This window comes from Zootermopsis nevadensis, unplaced genomic scaffold, assembly GCF_977971745.1.
Source record: "Zootermopsis nevadensis isolate Lab colony 2312 unplaced genomic scaffold, Znev_1.0 Znev_ptg000012l, whole genome shotgun sequence".
Taxonomy (NCBI): Eukaryota; Metazoa; Arthropoda; class Insecta; order Blattodea; family Termopsidae; genus Zootermopsis; species Zootermopsis nevadensis.
Genome location: NW_028259144.1, coordinates 14,339,377 through 14,352,360, shown reverse-complemented (window position 1 = coordinate 14,352,360; position 12,984 = coordinate 14,339,377). Strand labels below are relative to the sequence as shown.

Below are 12,984 nucleotides of genomic sequence, written 5' to 3'. Positions count from 1 at the left end.
AAGTAGTTTTGAAATGTGTGTGTTAATATTCTACATAGAATTCTTAACTCGGTCATCTCTGATTTTAATGCTCTTTCATACACAAAAAATAAATCAGACTGCACTACCAAAACATTCTGTGCAATAAAATGGTTTCACAACATTAAGAGTCAGCATCAGAAGCAGGGATTTTGAAGTTAGGCGTTTCTTTTATTTTTATATGTGTAGTTGGGAGCCATCTATGAATGACTAAATGAAATCCAGGCTATTGCATGGGTGATTATATACAGAAACCAAAGCTTGTTAAAACTTTTAAGTCCATGGGTTAAGATAGGGTTATGAAAAGTGGCATGAGTAATGTTTTTTCTTTTTCCTCTGTTATTTGTGTGTTCAAGATACAGGGATTTCTTTTTGTATTTGGATAATTATGTAAAAAAGCAATTTAGCTTATGCATATATCACTGAAAACTTAAAACGAAAATTATCTGGTGTTGATATTTCTCCAAGGTTTCGTTAATACATTCAAAAGTATAGGTTAGAATTGCATAAGAAAATAAAGAGAAGAGAAACTTGATTATACTATTGCAAGATTAGAGTATTTGTCCAGAAATCACTGGTATATCTAGTCTAGCAATAAGATGTTTCAGTCTTCTCAGCAAGAACTGCTATAAAATTAATGAAACTTCACCTTTTTCCGTAACAACCACGAGACCCAGGTATAATAATACATTTTTGCAACTGGTTTATCCAGACAATAAATGAAGATTCACTGACCCACAAGTATTGTTTTTTCTGACAAAGCCTGGTTTTACTTAATTGGACATATGAACACACAAAATAACTAATTCTGGTGCTCAAAATACCCTGGAGTCATCCAAGTATTCAAAAAATTCCATCATTTCATGGAATTTGATGGGCCATCACTTTTTCATATAATACTTTTGACCAACTTCCACCTATGCCTAATTATATAAAATTTCTAAACTTTAAAATGGAACCATATACTGTACTGTACAGTATTTATAATTTATAATTTCATTATCACTGACATCTCTAATGCAAAGTGTAGAGAAAAAAAGGTTTATATGCACGTAAATGAGTAAATAAATTATTTAAATTTGATCATTTGTCATGTAAATGTGCAGTAATAGTGATTTAATATCACTTATGAATAATAACTGACAATTATGTACAATTCTCTGCTAGCGATATTCTATAATTGCAGGTCATTATTGATAATAATATAATGACAAGAAAAATTATACAGTAAACTGAGACAAAAAAGGTGAATGAATCACTGGGGCCTACGTCCAAGAAGCCTAAAGTTTAATTTGTGAACATTTGGAATTATCTCTATTTGAGCAATTTTTTAAAGAAATACTCTTATTGCTGGCTTCCTTTACTGATCAATTCTTCTTCTTATTCTTTTAAGAGTCTTTTATTCCTTACCTGCATAAAATTTTAAGATCATGTGAAAATATCCCATATGTGCTTCCTACATAATAAACTATCCATTGCATTAAAATGGTCTAATATCTGATAATACAAATTTAACAATCCCATTCTTTATAAGTACAAACATCAGAATTTACTACATCTTGATATAGATAAACATATTTCTAATTATAAAATATAGACTATTAGAATTTCATAAGTATTTTTCTTTCCAACCGCTGATGACTTAATGGTGAATGTGATCCTGTAATTTTGTGCCATGCCTGTGGAGGAGTGGAAGACTGCATACCTATTTGGTATTGTGAAGAATCTGTGACAGGTGTCTGAAGCATTCTAGTTCTTTCTTTAGGCCTCGAAGGAAGAGGACTGGACCATCTGAAAGTTACAAGACATATAATTAAAATGTTTTACCTTCTTAATGTCCATTGACAAATTCTGTCCACCATTTCCACTTCTTTGTAATTCAACTTTATTTTCCATAGACATTTAGTTTAAAATTTGAAAAACATGTCTTCTTGTTGATGAAAGACTCGGGTTACAAGCCGCGTCAGGTGGCTGAATGGTGAATAGACCATATCTTCTGCCAACGTTTCAAAAACAACCCCTGCTCTCATCCTCAAGGCTGCTGCGTAACAAATCTGAGCCCTGAGGATGAGAACAGAGATTTCTCTGAAAATGTTGACAGAAAATATGGTTCATTCACCATTCAGCCATCTGACATGGCTTGTAACCTGAGAGTCTATCATGAAAGCTTCACTTTATACATGTCTTCTTCTTATTATCCATATGCACATATGAGAAACTCTTCTCTGACAAAAAGGACTTTTAAGAAACTTTCTGTGTTTATCGAAATACAAGAAAAATCTTAAATCAATTTAACAATCAGAAACTTCAAAGTGGAACATAACAGAAATATTATTAAAGCTAAAACCATTCTCTTGTAAGCATAATTACACAATTTAACAATCCATTTCCACATCAACATTCCAAACAAGATATTTACTATTTAGTTTGAAAGTGAAAACAGATGAAATACTATGGATGGCTAGGAACGTGTTCATATTTTCTTTTTTTTAAATTTAATTAATATTGTGTATAAAGATAATACAAATACAAACAATGGACAACAAATTGAACTTGTACACTTCATACAACATAGAGTACTATGGATTGTCCATGGAAAATGCAGTACATACAAAAATTGAATGTTAAATTTTTTGGGAATCATGGTCAGAAAATAAAAGTTGGAATTATCGTAAATGTAATTTTGATTTAATACTAACTAATTTTATTTACATTAGACACATTACTTACATGGCTCTCACACTTTCAGAGTACAGCAAAACCAAATGTTGCCATCTATAAATGTTAGGATATTCTATAGGGTCTATATTTAAGCCATCCAATGCCTGCATTACAGTGGCATCCAACTTGGTAGGTGAGTCACTAGAAAAAAATATTATATTTAAATAAGACTATTTTGTGCTCATATACTTAGTATTCTGGGCACTCTTTAAGGTGGTTACAGATTTTTCATCATTAGATCTAAATGTTGCTAACCACATATAAGACTACATGGCAGCACAGGCGTTTGAAAATTACAAGATGAGGAAACAACAAAACACAGTTTCTTGCAATCATTACCACTTTAAGTGATTAAAATTTAACTGTCTACAAAAATTAGGTAATAATTAGTGTGTTTGGGTACTTCACTGTCAGATATAGATTTCATGAACGACGAACTGCTGACCAGGCAAATATGAATTCTATGCAGCTGGCAAAAAAACTTTCCCCAACATTTTGGTTAAATAAATGTAGCAGTAGTAGTGGGTAGACAAATTATTCTACTCTTTGCTTCATGTGACATTCAGTATTTACCCTTGTATAAAAACATCTGGCCATTCGTCTGGTGTTAACATTTCAGCGTCGTCATCATCATCATCATCATTATTGCAGTATGAATGTACTTCATTTCTGCTGAGTTTTTCAGGTGTTGATGGTGGTGTGAAATATTCTTCATCATCATCATCATCATCTGGAATACAAATAAAACTCACATGCATAAGACATGATCTGTTAGAGGCTACCATCTATACATTTCATAAAATTATATGGTCTATGGTCTATAATCATCTTCCAAATTCACACAAAGAACTAATATTAAAACAGAATTTATCAACACGTAGCATTTGAAATTACACATGAATGAATAAGTTGGTGTGCAAATAAGTTACTTCAAGAAGATTTCTGTCTGCTGGGTTGCTGCTCTGTGTAGTCTGGTCTATGTTAACCAACGTTTCAGAGGTCACACTGTCTCCCTCATCCCTTGATGATGGAGGCAGTATGACCTCTGAAATGTTGGTATCCATCGACCAGACCACACTGCAGAACAACCCAGATGGCAGAAAGCTTCATACTCACAGCTGTGAAAACCTTAAATCTTACAAGTTACTTCAAATTTGCAAACTAGTAATAGAAATACATTCATCAGCCAATGCTACATAATAAAGAAATATTCTGACCAGTTAAAAGTGTAATGTCTTCACTTCTGAGTCCAGTAAAGTCCTGGGTCAGAGGTAATTGCCAGAATATACCAAAGAACTCAGAGAAATATATGTCTCACTGTTACTTTGTGACAATGCCCTGGAAATGAACCAAGGCCTCTGAAGTAAAAGAGGCGCTATGAGCATGATATATCATGAAAAATGTAGGCTACCAAATACAAGAGATCATGCTCATCATCATAAATACATGGAAATACATTTAAGAGAAGTCTAAAGGTTTTTGATGAAGATGCATCATTAAACTGACACAACAGTGTACATTATCCATCGTCTAGTAAATATAGACGATGGATAATATCCAAGGAAATTTTTTATTCAAATGACTCTTCACCATCGTCAAGAAGTTTTAGATTTGATACATACAACCTAACAGTTTCACCTAATGATGGAAGCAGAGCATGCTTCTGAAACATGGGTGTTTTAAATTTACAGATGAAGGTAACTGTCGAATAACACACATCAGTTTAACATCTTCAAGGAAGTTCCTTTGCGCTTCGAACTGTATCCAGTTACAGTATTTAATTATGTAGCACACTGCCTTCCTTATTCCTCCCCTGCCAAATCCACAGAGGAGGAGCCCTTTCTTGCTTCAGCACCATACCCCTTAATCTATTCTCTTAACGCTCGATGATCTACAACAGGTTTTCCCAACCTGGTATCTGTGCCCTGCCCACATTTTTTAATAATGTATCATGATAAATTAATTATTCCTGTGTGAAGATTCCTGTCTTCTGGGTTGTTGCTCCATGTAGTCTGGTAGAAGTTTACTAACATTTCAGAGGTGCGATTATGGAGGTAGCAAATACTTCTGAAACGCCTGTAAACTTCTACCAGACTATACACGGTGCAACAACCCAGAAGACAGGCATCTTCATACTCACTGCCATATGAAAATAAAATCTCACTAATTTTAAGTGATTAATAAAACCAACATCAACAAATTTACAAATACAATTATTTAATATGTGGAACTGTTGGTGTTAGTACAATTTTCAATAAACTAACATGAAAGTTAAAATTGTTGTCAGTTACAATATGTAGCCCCTAAGTCAATAAGAAAGGATAAATGTAATTCCAGGGTCTTCAAAGGTTGATAATCCATGCTTTACATCACATGGGCATAGACAGGGAGAAAAATAATGATACTTAGTTTCTCTGTACTCTTATAAAATGAGGACCACATATTTTCTGAGAATATTGACACCACATATATCTGAAATTGTATGGACAGTAACAGGTGTAAACTGAGTTTCATATTACATCAACAAACATGGCAAATTTTATGAAATTATTATATTAAATATTTGCAATATTTCTTGTTATCACTCAACAGTGCCAAATGAAAAATATTCTTTATTTTCAGGATACTGCACTACTATAACTCCAAATAAATTTCAGAATTTTATGGCCATAAATTTTGTAGATGGAGATAATTTTCCTGGTTGTCCATGTGTTCAAATCCTTATCTGTAACACGGCTGCAATGTATAAAATTTAAAACATAAAACACAGCACTGGATTTATAACATTTCCATTATTAAATACAGAAATAAATCTTCTCTATAATTAAAGCCTCATGCTTTAGAGAAAACCAAAAATTAATGGAACATGTTTCTGATCTGTGCATGATTTCTATTATTAATTCCCTCCAAAATTTAGGGGATCGATTTTACGAGTTTGTCGGAACCCCTACTTTCTGTACATTACAACTAGCCCCTTCAGGTCTTTAAACAGGGATAGTCTAAATGATGTTCCCGATTTGAAACACATGTTACTCATATAATTAAATTCAGATGCACAAAATTGGTACAGATGGAAAGAGAAACTCTCCAAGTTTATGTTGGTATACTTCGCGGCCGCATAGTAACACTTTTCGCCGCCAGGGGCGATATGACAGAAAATTACTGCCATCGAAGGCAGAGGAGCCTTTTGTGTCCTAGATTTCCACATTCACCGGACCTGAATCCCTGTGATTTTTTTCTGTAGGAGTTCATCAAAGATAGTCTTCATACCACCCTCACCACAGACCTTGCCTGCAGCCATTACAGCAATCGATCATAACATGCTGCGTGTCTGGGACTACAGGCTGGATGTGTGCCGAGTTACCAAGGGGGCTCGCATTGAACACCTCTGATGTACTGAAACAAAACTTGGAGAGTTTCTCTTTCCATTGGTACAAATTTTGTGCATCTGAATTTCATTGAACGTATTATTTCTTTCATATCGTGAACATCATTTAGACTAGCCCTGTATTCCACTAAACCAGGGGTTCTCACCCTTCTTCGCTGGCATACCACAAATTCTAATTTAACACACTAAATGTACCACTAACCAAATTCGGTCAGGGAAATCTTATTTATGTTAATATTATCTTCTGCTTTTCTTACTTAGTTCGCATACCACAAGTGGTACGTGTACCACAGGTAGAGAAACGCTGCATCATACAATATTCAGTCTCCAGCACTTAAATTAGCATAAATTTCAATTTTAAAAAGGCATGTACACAAAAACACGGATCAGAAATCTTCATGGTCAAAATTTTCTTTGGCCAATAACATCAAGCTACTAACTGAAACTCTTTGAGCAGGACACCATTCTACTACTAAAACAAATATACTAATATTATTTCATGTGAAAATAGTAAAAACATTTTCTTGCATCCCATTATTTTTATATGGAAAAACTGAGGAACACTGTCAACAAAACTGAATGAATAATAAGAGGCAGAGAAACAGCATAAAGTAGAATAAAACACGCATCTAAATACAGAAAGATAAAATGGAAGGAAAGAATAAATGGCTTTGTAATTTACCATCAACAATGCTTGATATTACTTATGATTGGCTGATGTGTGAGTAGTGGAGTCAGCATTTTCCTGTCTCGTGAGGTTCTAAATTTTAAAATGTATACATTCAGTAACAGTAACATATCATTTTGCTTCATAATCTAAACTTCATTTTAAATTACATATGCACAATATTCGGTTTTAGAGGTAATGGTAAATCCCCATAAGAGTTGAAATCAAAGAAGAACATGGATGTTCTTCTCTGTTTTACATTTGGATCTCAAGATAAATGTCAAAGAACAACATTGACTTTTATTTAAATAAAAATGCACAGCAAAGCACACTCCAGTTCAAACACTGCTGCTTGCTGGGAAAATCTTGAATATTGTGTCCTCAATATTTTCTTTGATTTATTTTATGCACTTTGTCTTTCAAGCTACCCCATAAATAAAAATCACACAGTGTGAGGTCTGGGAAACAAGTTGGTCATAAACTTTCATTAATACATTTTTCACCAAACATGTCAGTTATTGTGGACACAGAGTTATCGGTTGTGTTCACCTTTACTGAATCCTGCTAAAAGTAACCATACACTTTCTTTTTTTCTGTTAACTTAAGGAAAATCCTTTTCAAAATCTAATTAACATAACTTCCTGAGTGAAGACTATCCATAAAAGAAAAACTGAGACAATTATTCACCATACACTGATTCCACACCAAACACCAACTTCTGGATGTTGAAGCAGAATATAATGAAGGACTCCAGGGTATTTTGAGCACCAGAATCAGTTATTTTGTGTGTTCATGTGTCCAATTAAGTAAAACCAGGCTTTGTCAGTAAAAAACAGTACTTGTGGGTCAGTGAATCTTCATTCATTGTCTGGATAAACCAGTTGCAAAAATGTATTATTATAGCTGGGTCTCGTGGTTGTTACAGAAAAAGGTGAAGTTTCATTAATTTTATAGCAGTTCTTGCTGAGAAGACAGAAACATCATATTGCTAGACTAGATATACCAGTGATTTCTTGACAAATGCTCTAATCTTGCAATAGTATAATCAAGTTTCTCTTCTCTTTATTTTCTTATGCAATTCTAACTCATTCTTTTGAATGTATTAATGAAACCTTGGAGAAGTATCAACACCACATAATTTCTGTTTTAAGTTCTCAGTGATATATACATAAGCTAAATTGCTTTTTTACATAATTATCCAAATACAAAATAACAATCCCGTATCTTGAACACACAAATAACAGAGGGGAAAAAACCATTACTCATGCCAGTTTTCATAACCCTATCTTAACCCATGGACTTAAAAGTTTTAACAAGCTTTGGTTTCTGTATATAATCACCCATGCAATAGCCTGGATTTCATTTAGTCATTCATAGATGGCTCCCAACTACACATATAAAAATAAAAGAAACGCCTAACTTCAAAATCCCTGCTTCTGATGCTGACTCTTAATGTTGTGAAACCATTTTATTGCACAGAATGTTTTGGTAGTGCAGTCTGATTTATTTTTTGTGTATGAAAGAGCATTAAAATCAGAGATGACCGACTTAAGAATTCTATGTAGAATATTAACACACACATTTCAAAACTACTTACAGGAAAGCAACCTGCATACCTGAAGAATGGCTGGAGTATCTCCACTGCCACTAGGTACCGAGGATTATCCCAGATGGTGGTTCTGAATGTGTGAGCGTCACCACATTCTATCAATTTCCTCAGCCAAACCAAGTCCTGCGATTTAGGTGCTCTAAAAGGACTTGATTTTTCTCCTGTTACAGGACTGCTGGTTTTTGAATTATCTGATAACACAGATATGGGAACTACAAATTCAGGTCCTTGAACTGCAAGTTCTACAGCCTCCTGTCTTGTCTTAAACGATTTAAACCTCGCTTTCTTGTATTTCTTCATAATTTTCAGTGCATCAGATTCTAAGACAGCGTCACTAGGTATATTTACACCATAATACATTTCTTCAGAATTACCAGGATCACAAAATGTTTGTTTCATAATTGCTTCGTCCTTCACATATAAAATGTTATGTTTAAATATAAGAACCTACTGTACATATAACTTTCATAAAACCCTTCTTAAAAGAAGAACTTCAAAGGCGTCGAGGTAAATAGACGCTATATCAAAGTAGAAGCTTAATAAAACTGGAATTCAACTGTTTTTCAGTTATGACGCAATCACTAATACCAACCACAGATATCTACCAACCTCGGGATGATAGACGCCATTTCACGGACTGTAAAATGCTGTTATTATCTGTGATAGTATATACATCATGCCTGATGAAATATAAGGTTCTCACGGCTTGAGTGCAAATAGTTCAGTTCTTGGACATTCATATGCTAATGGAGGATGTAGTACAGGAGCTTATAAAAGTGTGAAGGAGTGAATTAATTGCATATATGAGGTTCTCACAGCAGTGAGCAGCATTGTTGGTCTTGGGTTTTAATGCTGTATGGGTTTGTTGGTATATAATAATAATAATAATAATTCAATTTATTTCATTTATTAGAGTGCTTGGCAACATCCAAAAGAGGCCAATAACAGCCAAGCACTAACAATAAACATAACAATACAAAAACAAACAAACAATAAACTAAATATATAGATGTACAATATAATAATGATAATATATCAATTCATTAATTTGTTACAAAATAATCAACAAGCAAATGAGCTGAATAATATGCCTAAGTATATAATAATCAAATTAAAAACAGTTAAATATAAATAATACATACAAAACGAAACTTTAGTAAAAAAAAAGAAAAGGAAATTGGCTAAATAAAATGCCTAAGAAAAATATTCTCCTTGTTAAAAATGTTGATGCGCTGACAGACTGAATTCGCAGCAGAAGCCCACCTAAACAACGAACTAGCTTTAAGACTACGATAAACAAAGAAACGTGAAGTAGTCTCTAATGGATCTGGAGGGTACGCACAAAGAAACTGAATCCAAAACGGATGGGCAGCAAATTTTACCTTTAAAAATATTAATGAGAAAGAGAGCATCAAGATGGCTCCTCCGCAGGTGCAGTGAAAGAAAATTTATCCTAACTGAAACGTCTTCATAATTATAGTCACTTAGGCCATTAAAAAATCTGGCATGACATAAAGCAGCAAATTTCCTTTGAATTCTTTCAACTTTGGTAGAATCAGTGAAAGTAATAGAATTCCAAGTAACAGATCCATACTGCAATTTAGACCGAACAAGACTATTGTACAAAACCAATAAGCTATCTAAAGTAGAAAAAGAAGACGTAATATACCTAATAAAAGCTAACATTCTAAGGGCTTGTGAACATATGTAATCAATATGTTGGTGAAAATAAAGCTTGCAGTCCATAATAATAATAATAATAACACTTTATTCCCTGTATATCAAAAATAAATTGATATAGGATATGTCAATCTACATTATACATTATCATTTTTTTAATATACCAATTAGGCATGATTTAATAAAAGAATCAGTAGTCAATAAGGAAATTAGGAAAGCAAATATGGACATAAACAAGCTATGGAAAAGATTTAGAAATGTCAAAGTGCTATATTTAAGGAATATAAGTAGAGCTTATCATACATGGCATGGACAGCATTTAAATAGAGTAGGTAAAGAGTATGTCACTCAAGAAATAAGTAAAATAATAGGTAATAAAAGAGAAATTAACTCTGAAGTGATAGCCTTAGGTTTTTTAAGTCATGGAAACTAATAAAAAAGACTGTACCACAATGGCTCCAGTCATTACAAAATAAAAGAACTCAATCCAGGCAACAATTTAAAATTATACATCAAAATGCACATTATCTCAGAAATAAAACTGAGCTATTTGCAGCATTCCTCCAAACTACTGCACCAGATATCTTGGCCATTTCCGAACATGGCCTTAAAGATGATGAAATAATTCAATGTACATTAGGTTACACTGTAGCTTCTTACTTCTGTAGAAAAGAACATAAAGGGGGTGGGATACCTATTTATATCTCTAAGAATTTATTACATTATAAAACAGTGAAATGGATTACAGGAAAAAGTATAGAATAAACTTTTGAGGTTGCTAGTATAGAACTAATTTGTGAAAGAAAAAGTTGTCAGTGGAACCACGGTTCCGGAGAATTTGACCATTGTTGCACCTTTTCCTTACACTTTTTTGCCGAATGACCCTTCCTTATAGACGTATTTACGTCAAAAAAAATTATTGCATTATATCGATCACCAAGTGGTGTATTACATGAATTTTTCATACAGTTAACAGGTATTCTTGAGCAATTAGTACAGAAAGATTGTTATATTATAATAGTAGGTGATTTTAACATAAATACTCAAGAAGATGGGTGTGACCACAAACAGTTACTAGATGTTATAAATGCGTTTAATCTGACTATGACAATAAATATACCCACTCGAGTAACTGAAAGTACGGCAACAATTTTAGACCAAAACATTACTAACATGCCTTCACACTGCTATTCAACTGATGTAATAAACAGCCTACTTTCACATCACTATGCTCAATGTATAACTATTAATATGACTATACCACAACAAATCAGATGCTATAGAGAGGGCAGGAATGTATCAGAAGCCAATGTACTAGGCCTTTGCTCTTTAATACAAAATGAAACTTGGACTGAAGTGTTCTGGAATAATGATGTAGAGAAAAAATGGGATTCTTTCTCTAGTATTTTTAACTATTATTTTAATATAGCCTGTCCAAAAGTTAGAAGAAATATTGTAAGTGCTTTAAATGTTCAATTCAAGTCAATTCAATTCAATTCTTTATTATTTGTGTGCTGTATCAACAGCCAGATGGCCAATTACAGATACAGCACAAAGATGAACTCATAAACACAATAAAAGCATAAAAGATAAAACAAGCAGTATATATTATACATTGTTACGGAGGACATAAATACACAAGAAAATTGCAACTAAATATATTAGGATATTTGTAAAAATAATTTAAATCAATTAAGTAAATTATACTATTATAGAATGTGAAGAAGTGTGACAATTTTCGTCTCGAATATGTCCAAATCCCTGCAGACAACATTAGCAGCTGATGCGCATCTAGCAGAAGGACTGTTTTTGATCAAAGGGCTAACACTGAACATGAAAAATCTCTCAGATTCCGAGCAGGGATGCGGAGACCGACAGCTTCCAGAAGGGAAGGACAGTGTTTAAAACCGCGGCAAACCTGCGCAAGGAACAGTGCATCACTGCAATGCCTTCTCTTACGCAGGGTATGGAGTTTTAAATACTCTAAAGCAGTGGTCTTCAACCGGTGGTCCGCGGACCGACGCCGGTCCGCAAGAATTTTTTGCCGGTCCGCGAAAGCTTTCACCTTGCTTTCACCCGACTATACTGCTACACGATTTGGGGAATTCCCAATGTTGCGGGGCGAGCGGCGAGCGGGGCGCTGCACGCGATGAGTATAGACGAAGTGCGCGGCCGCCATATGAGAGTATTGCGTCAGCTCGCCTGTCGACGACACTGTAACCGTCCAGACATTAGAGTCCTGTGGAGTAACGCTGCAAGGGCGAGCTGGCCGAAATTCTTTAAAAACAAAGGGTCGTCTGTGTTAAGTGGGAAAGTAGGGGGAGGACTCACATGTGGTCTTTTGGAGGAGTGAGCCAGCAGCGGCAGTCGGGAAGTGTGTCGTGGACAGTCGTGGAAAGTTTCTTGACTGTATAAGGTTAAGACGTTTATAAGCTAGTGTTTTGAAATAAATACATAATAAAGGTATAATTAGATTAACAGTAAATCATTATCTCTCCGTTACACATCCGATCCCCGTGAACGACCCTGAGCACCCGAGCTATCTGGAGCAAACAACTAACCAAGGACGGTTATAACACGTTGCAAGAATTCTTATTTTATCGCGCTCGTGCGTATTGTTTTTTTAATATCGTGTTGTGGAATTTCGGAAAATAAATTATTTCTTTCGTAAAATTTGAAACCTTGCAAGATGGATAAACAAAACGTCAAACAACAAAACCTATTAACATCCTTTAGTAGAGGCAAGGACAATATTCAGAAGAAAATTAGTGATGGTGCCGAAAGTATGCCAAGTGCTTCAAGTTTAGAAGAAACAAAGAAAAAGAAATATCCTGATACTTCGGAATGTGCAATACAAACCAAAAAGAGAACAGGAAACTTTGTTAGGCATTACGATAACGA

At 34.2% G+C, this 12,984-nt stretch overlaps 1 protein-coding gene across 2 annotated transcripts in view; it reads right to left on the bottom strand.

Moving 5' to 3' along the window:
* Window positions 1–12,984, bottom strand: part of LOC147874011 (ankyrin repeat and LEM domain-containing protein 2 homolog) — a 29,310-nt gene that overhangs the window by 2,715 nt on the left and 13,611 nt on the right. Inside the window, exons 8-10 of one of the 2 annotated variants that reach the window (XM_087348081.1) lie at window positions 3,313–3,469; window positions 2,749–2,880; window positions 1,724–1,809 (exon numbers count right to left, since the gene is read on the bottom strand). In XM_087348081.1, the coding sequence (XP_087204207.1) occupies window positions 1,724–1,809; window positions 2,749–2,880; window positions 3,313–3,469 (375 nt within the window). Of the gene's footprint in view, window positions 1–2; window positions 1,810–2,748; window positions 2,881–3,312; window positions 3,470–12,984 lie in introns of those variants that run through there. The other variant, XM_087348082.1, reaches the window with a different exon arrangement.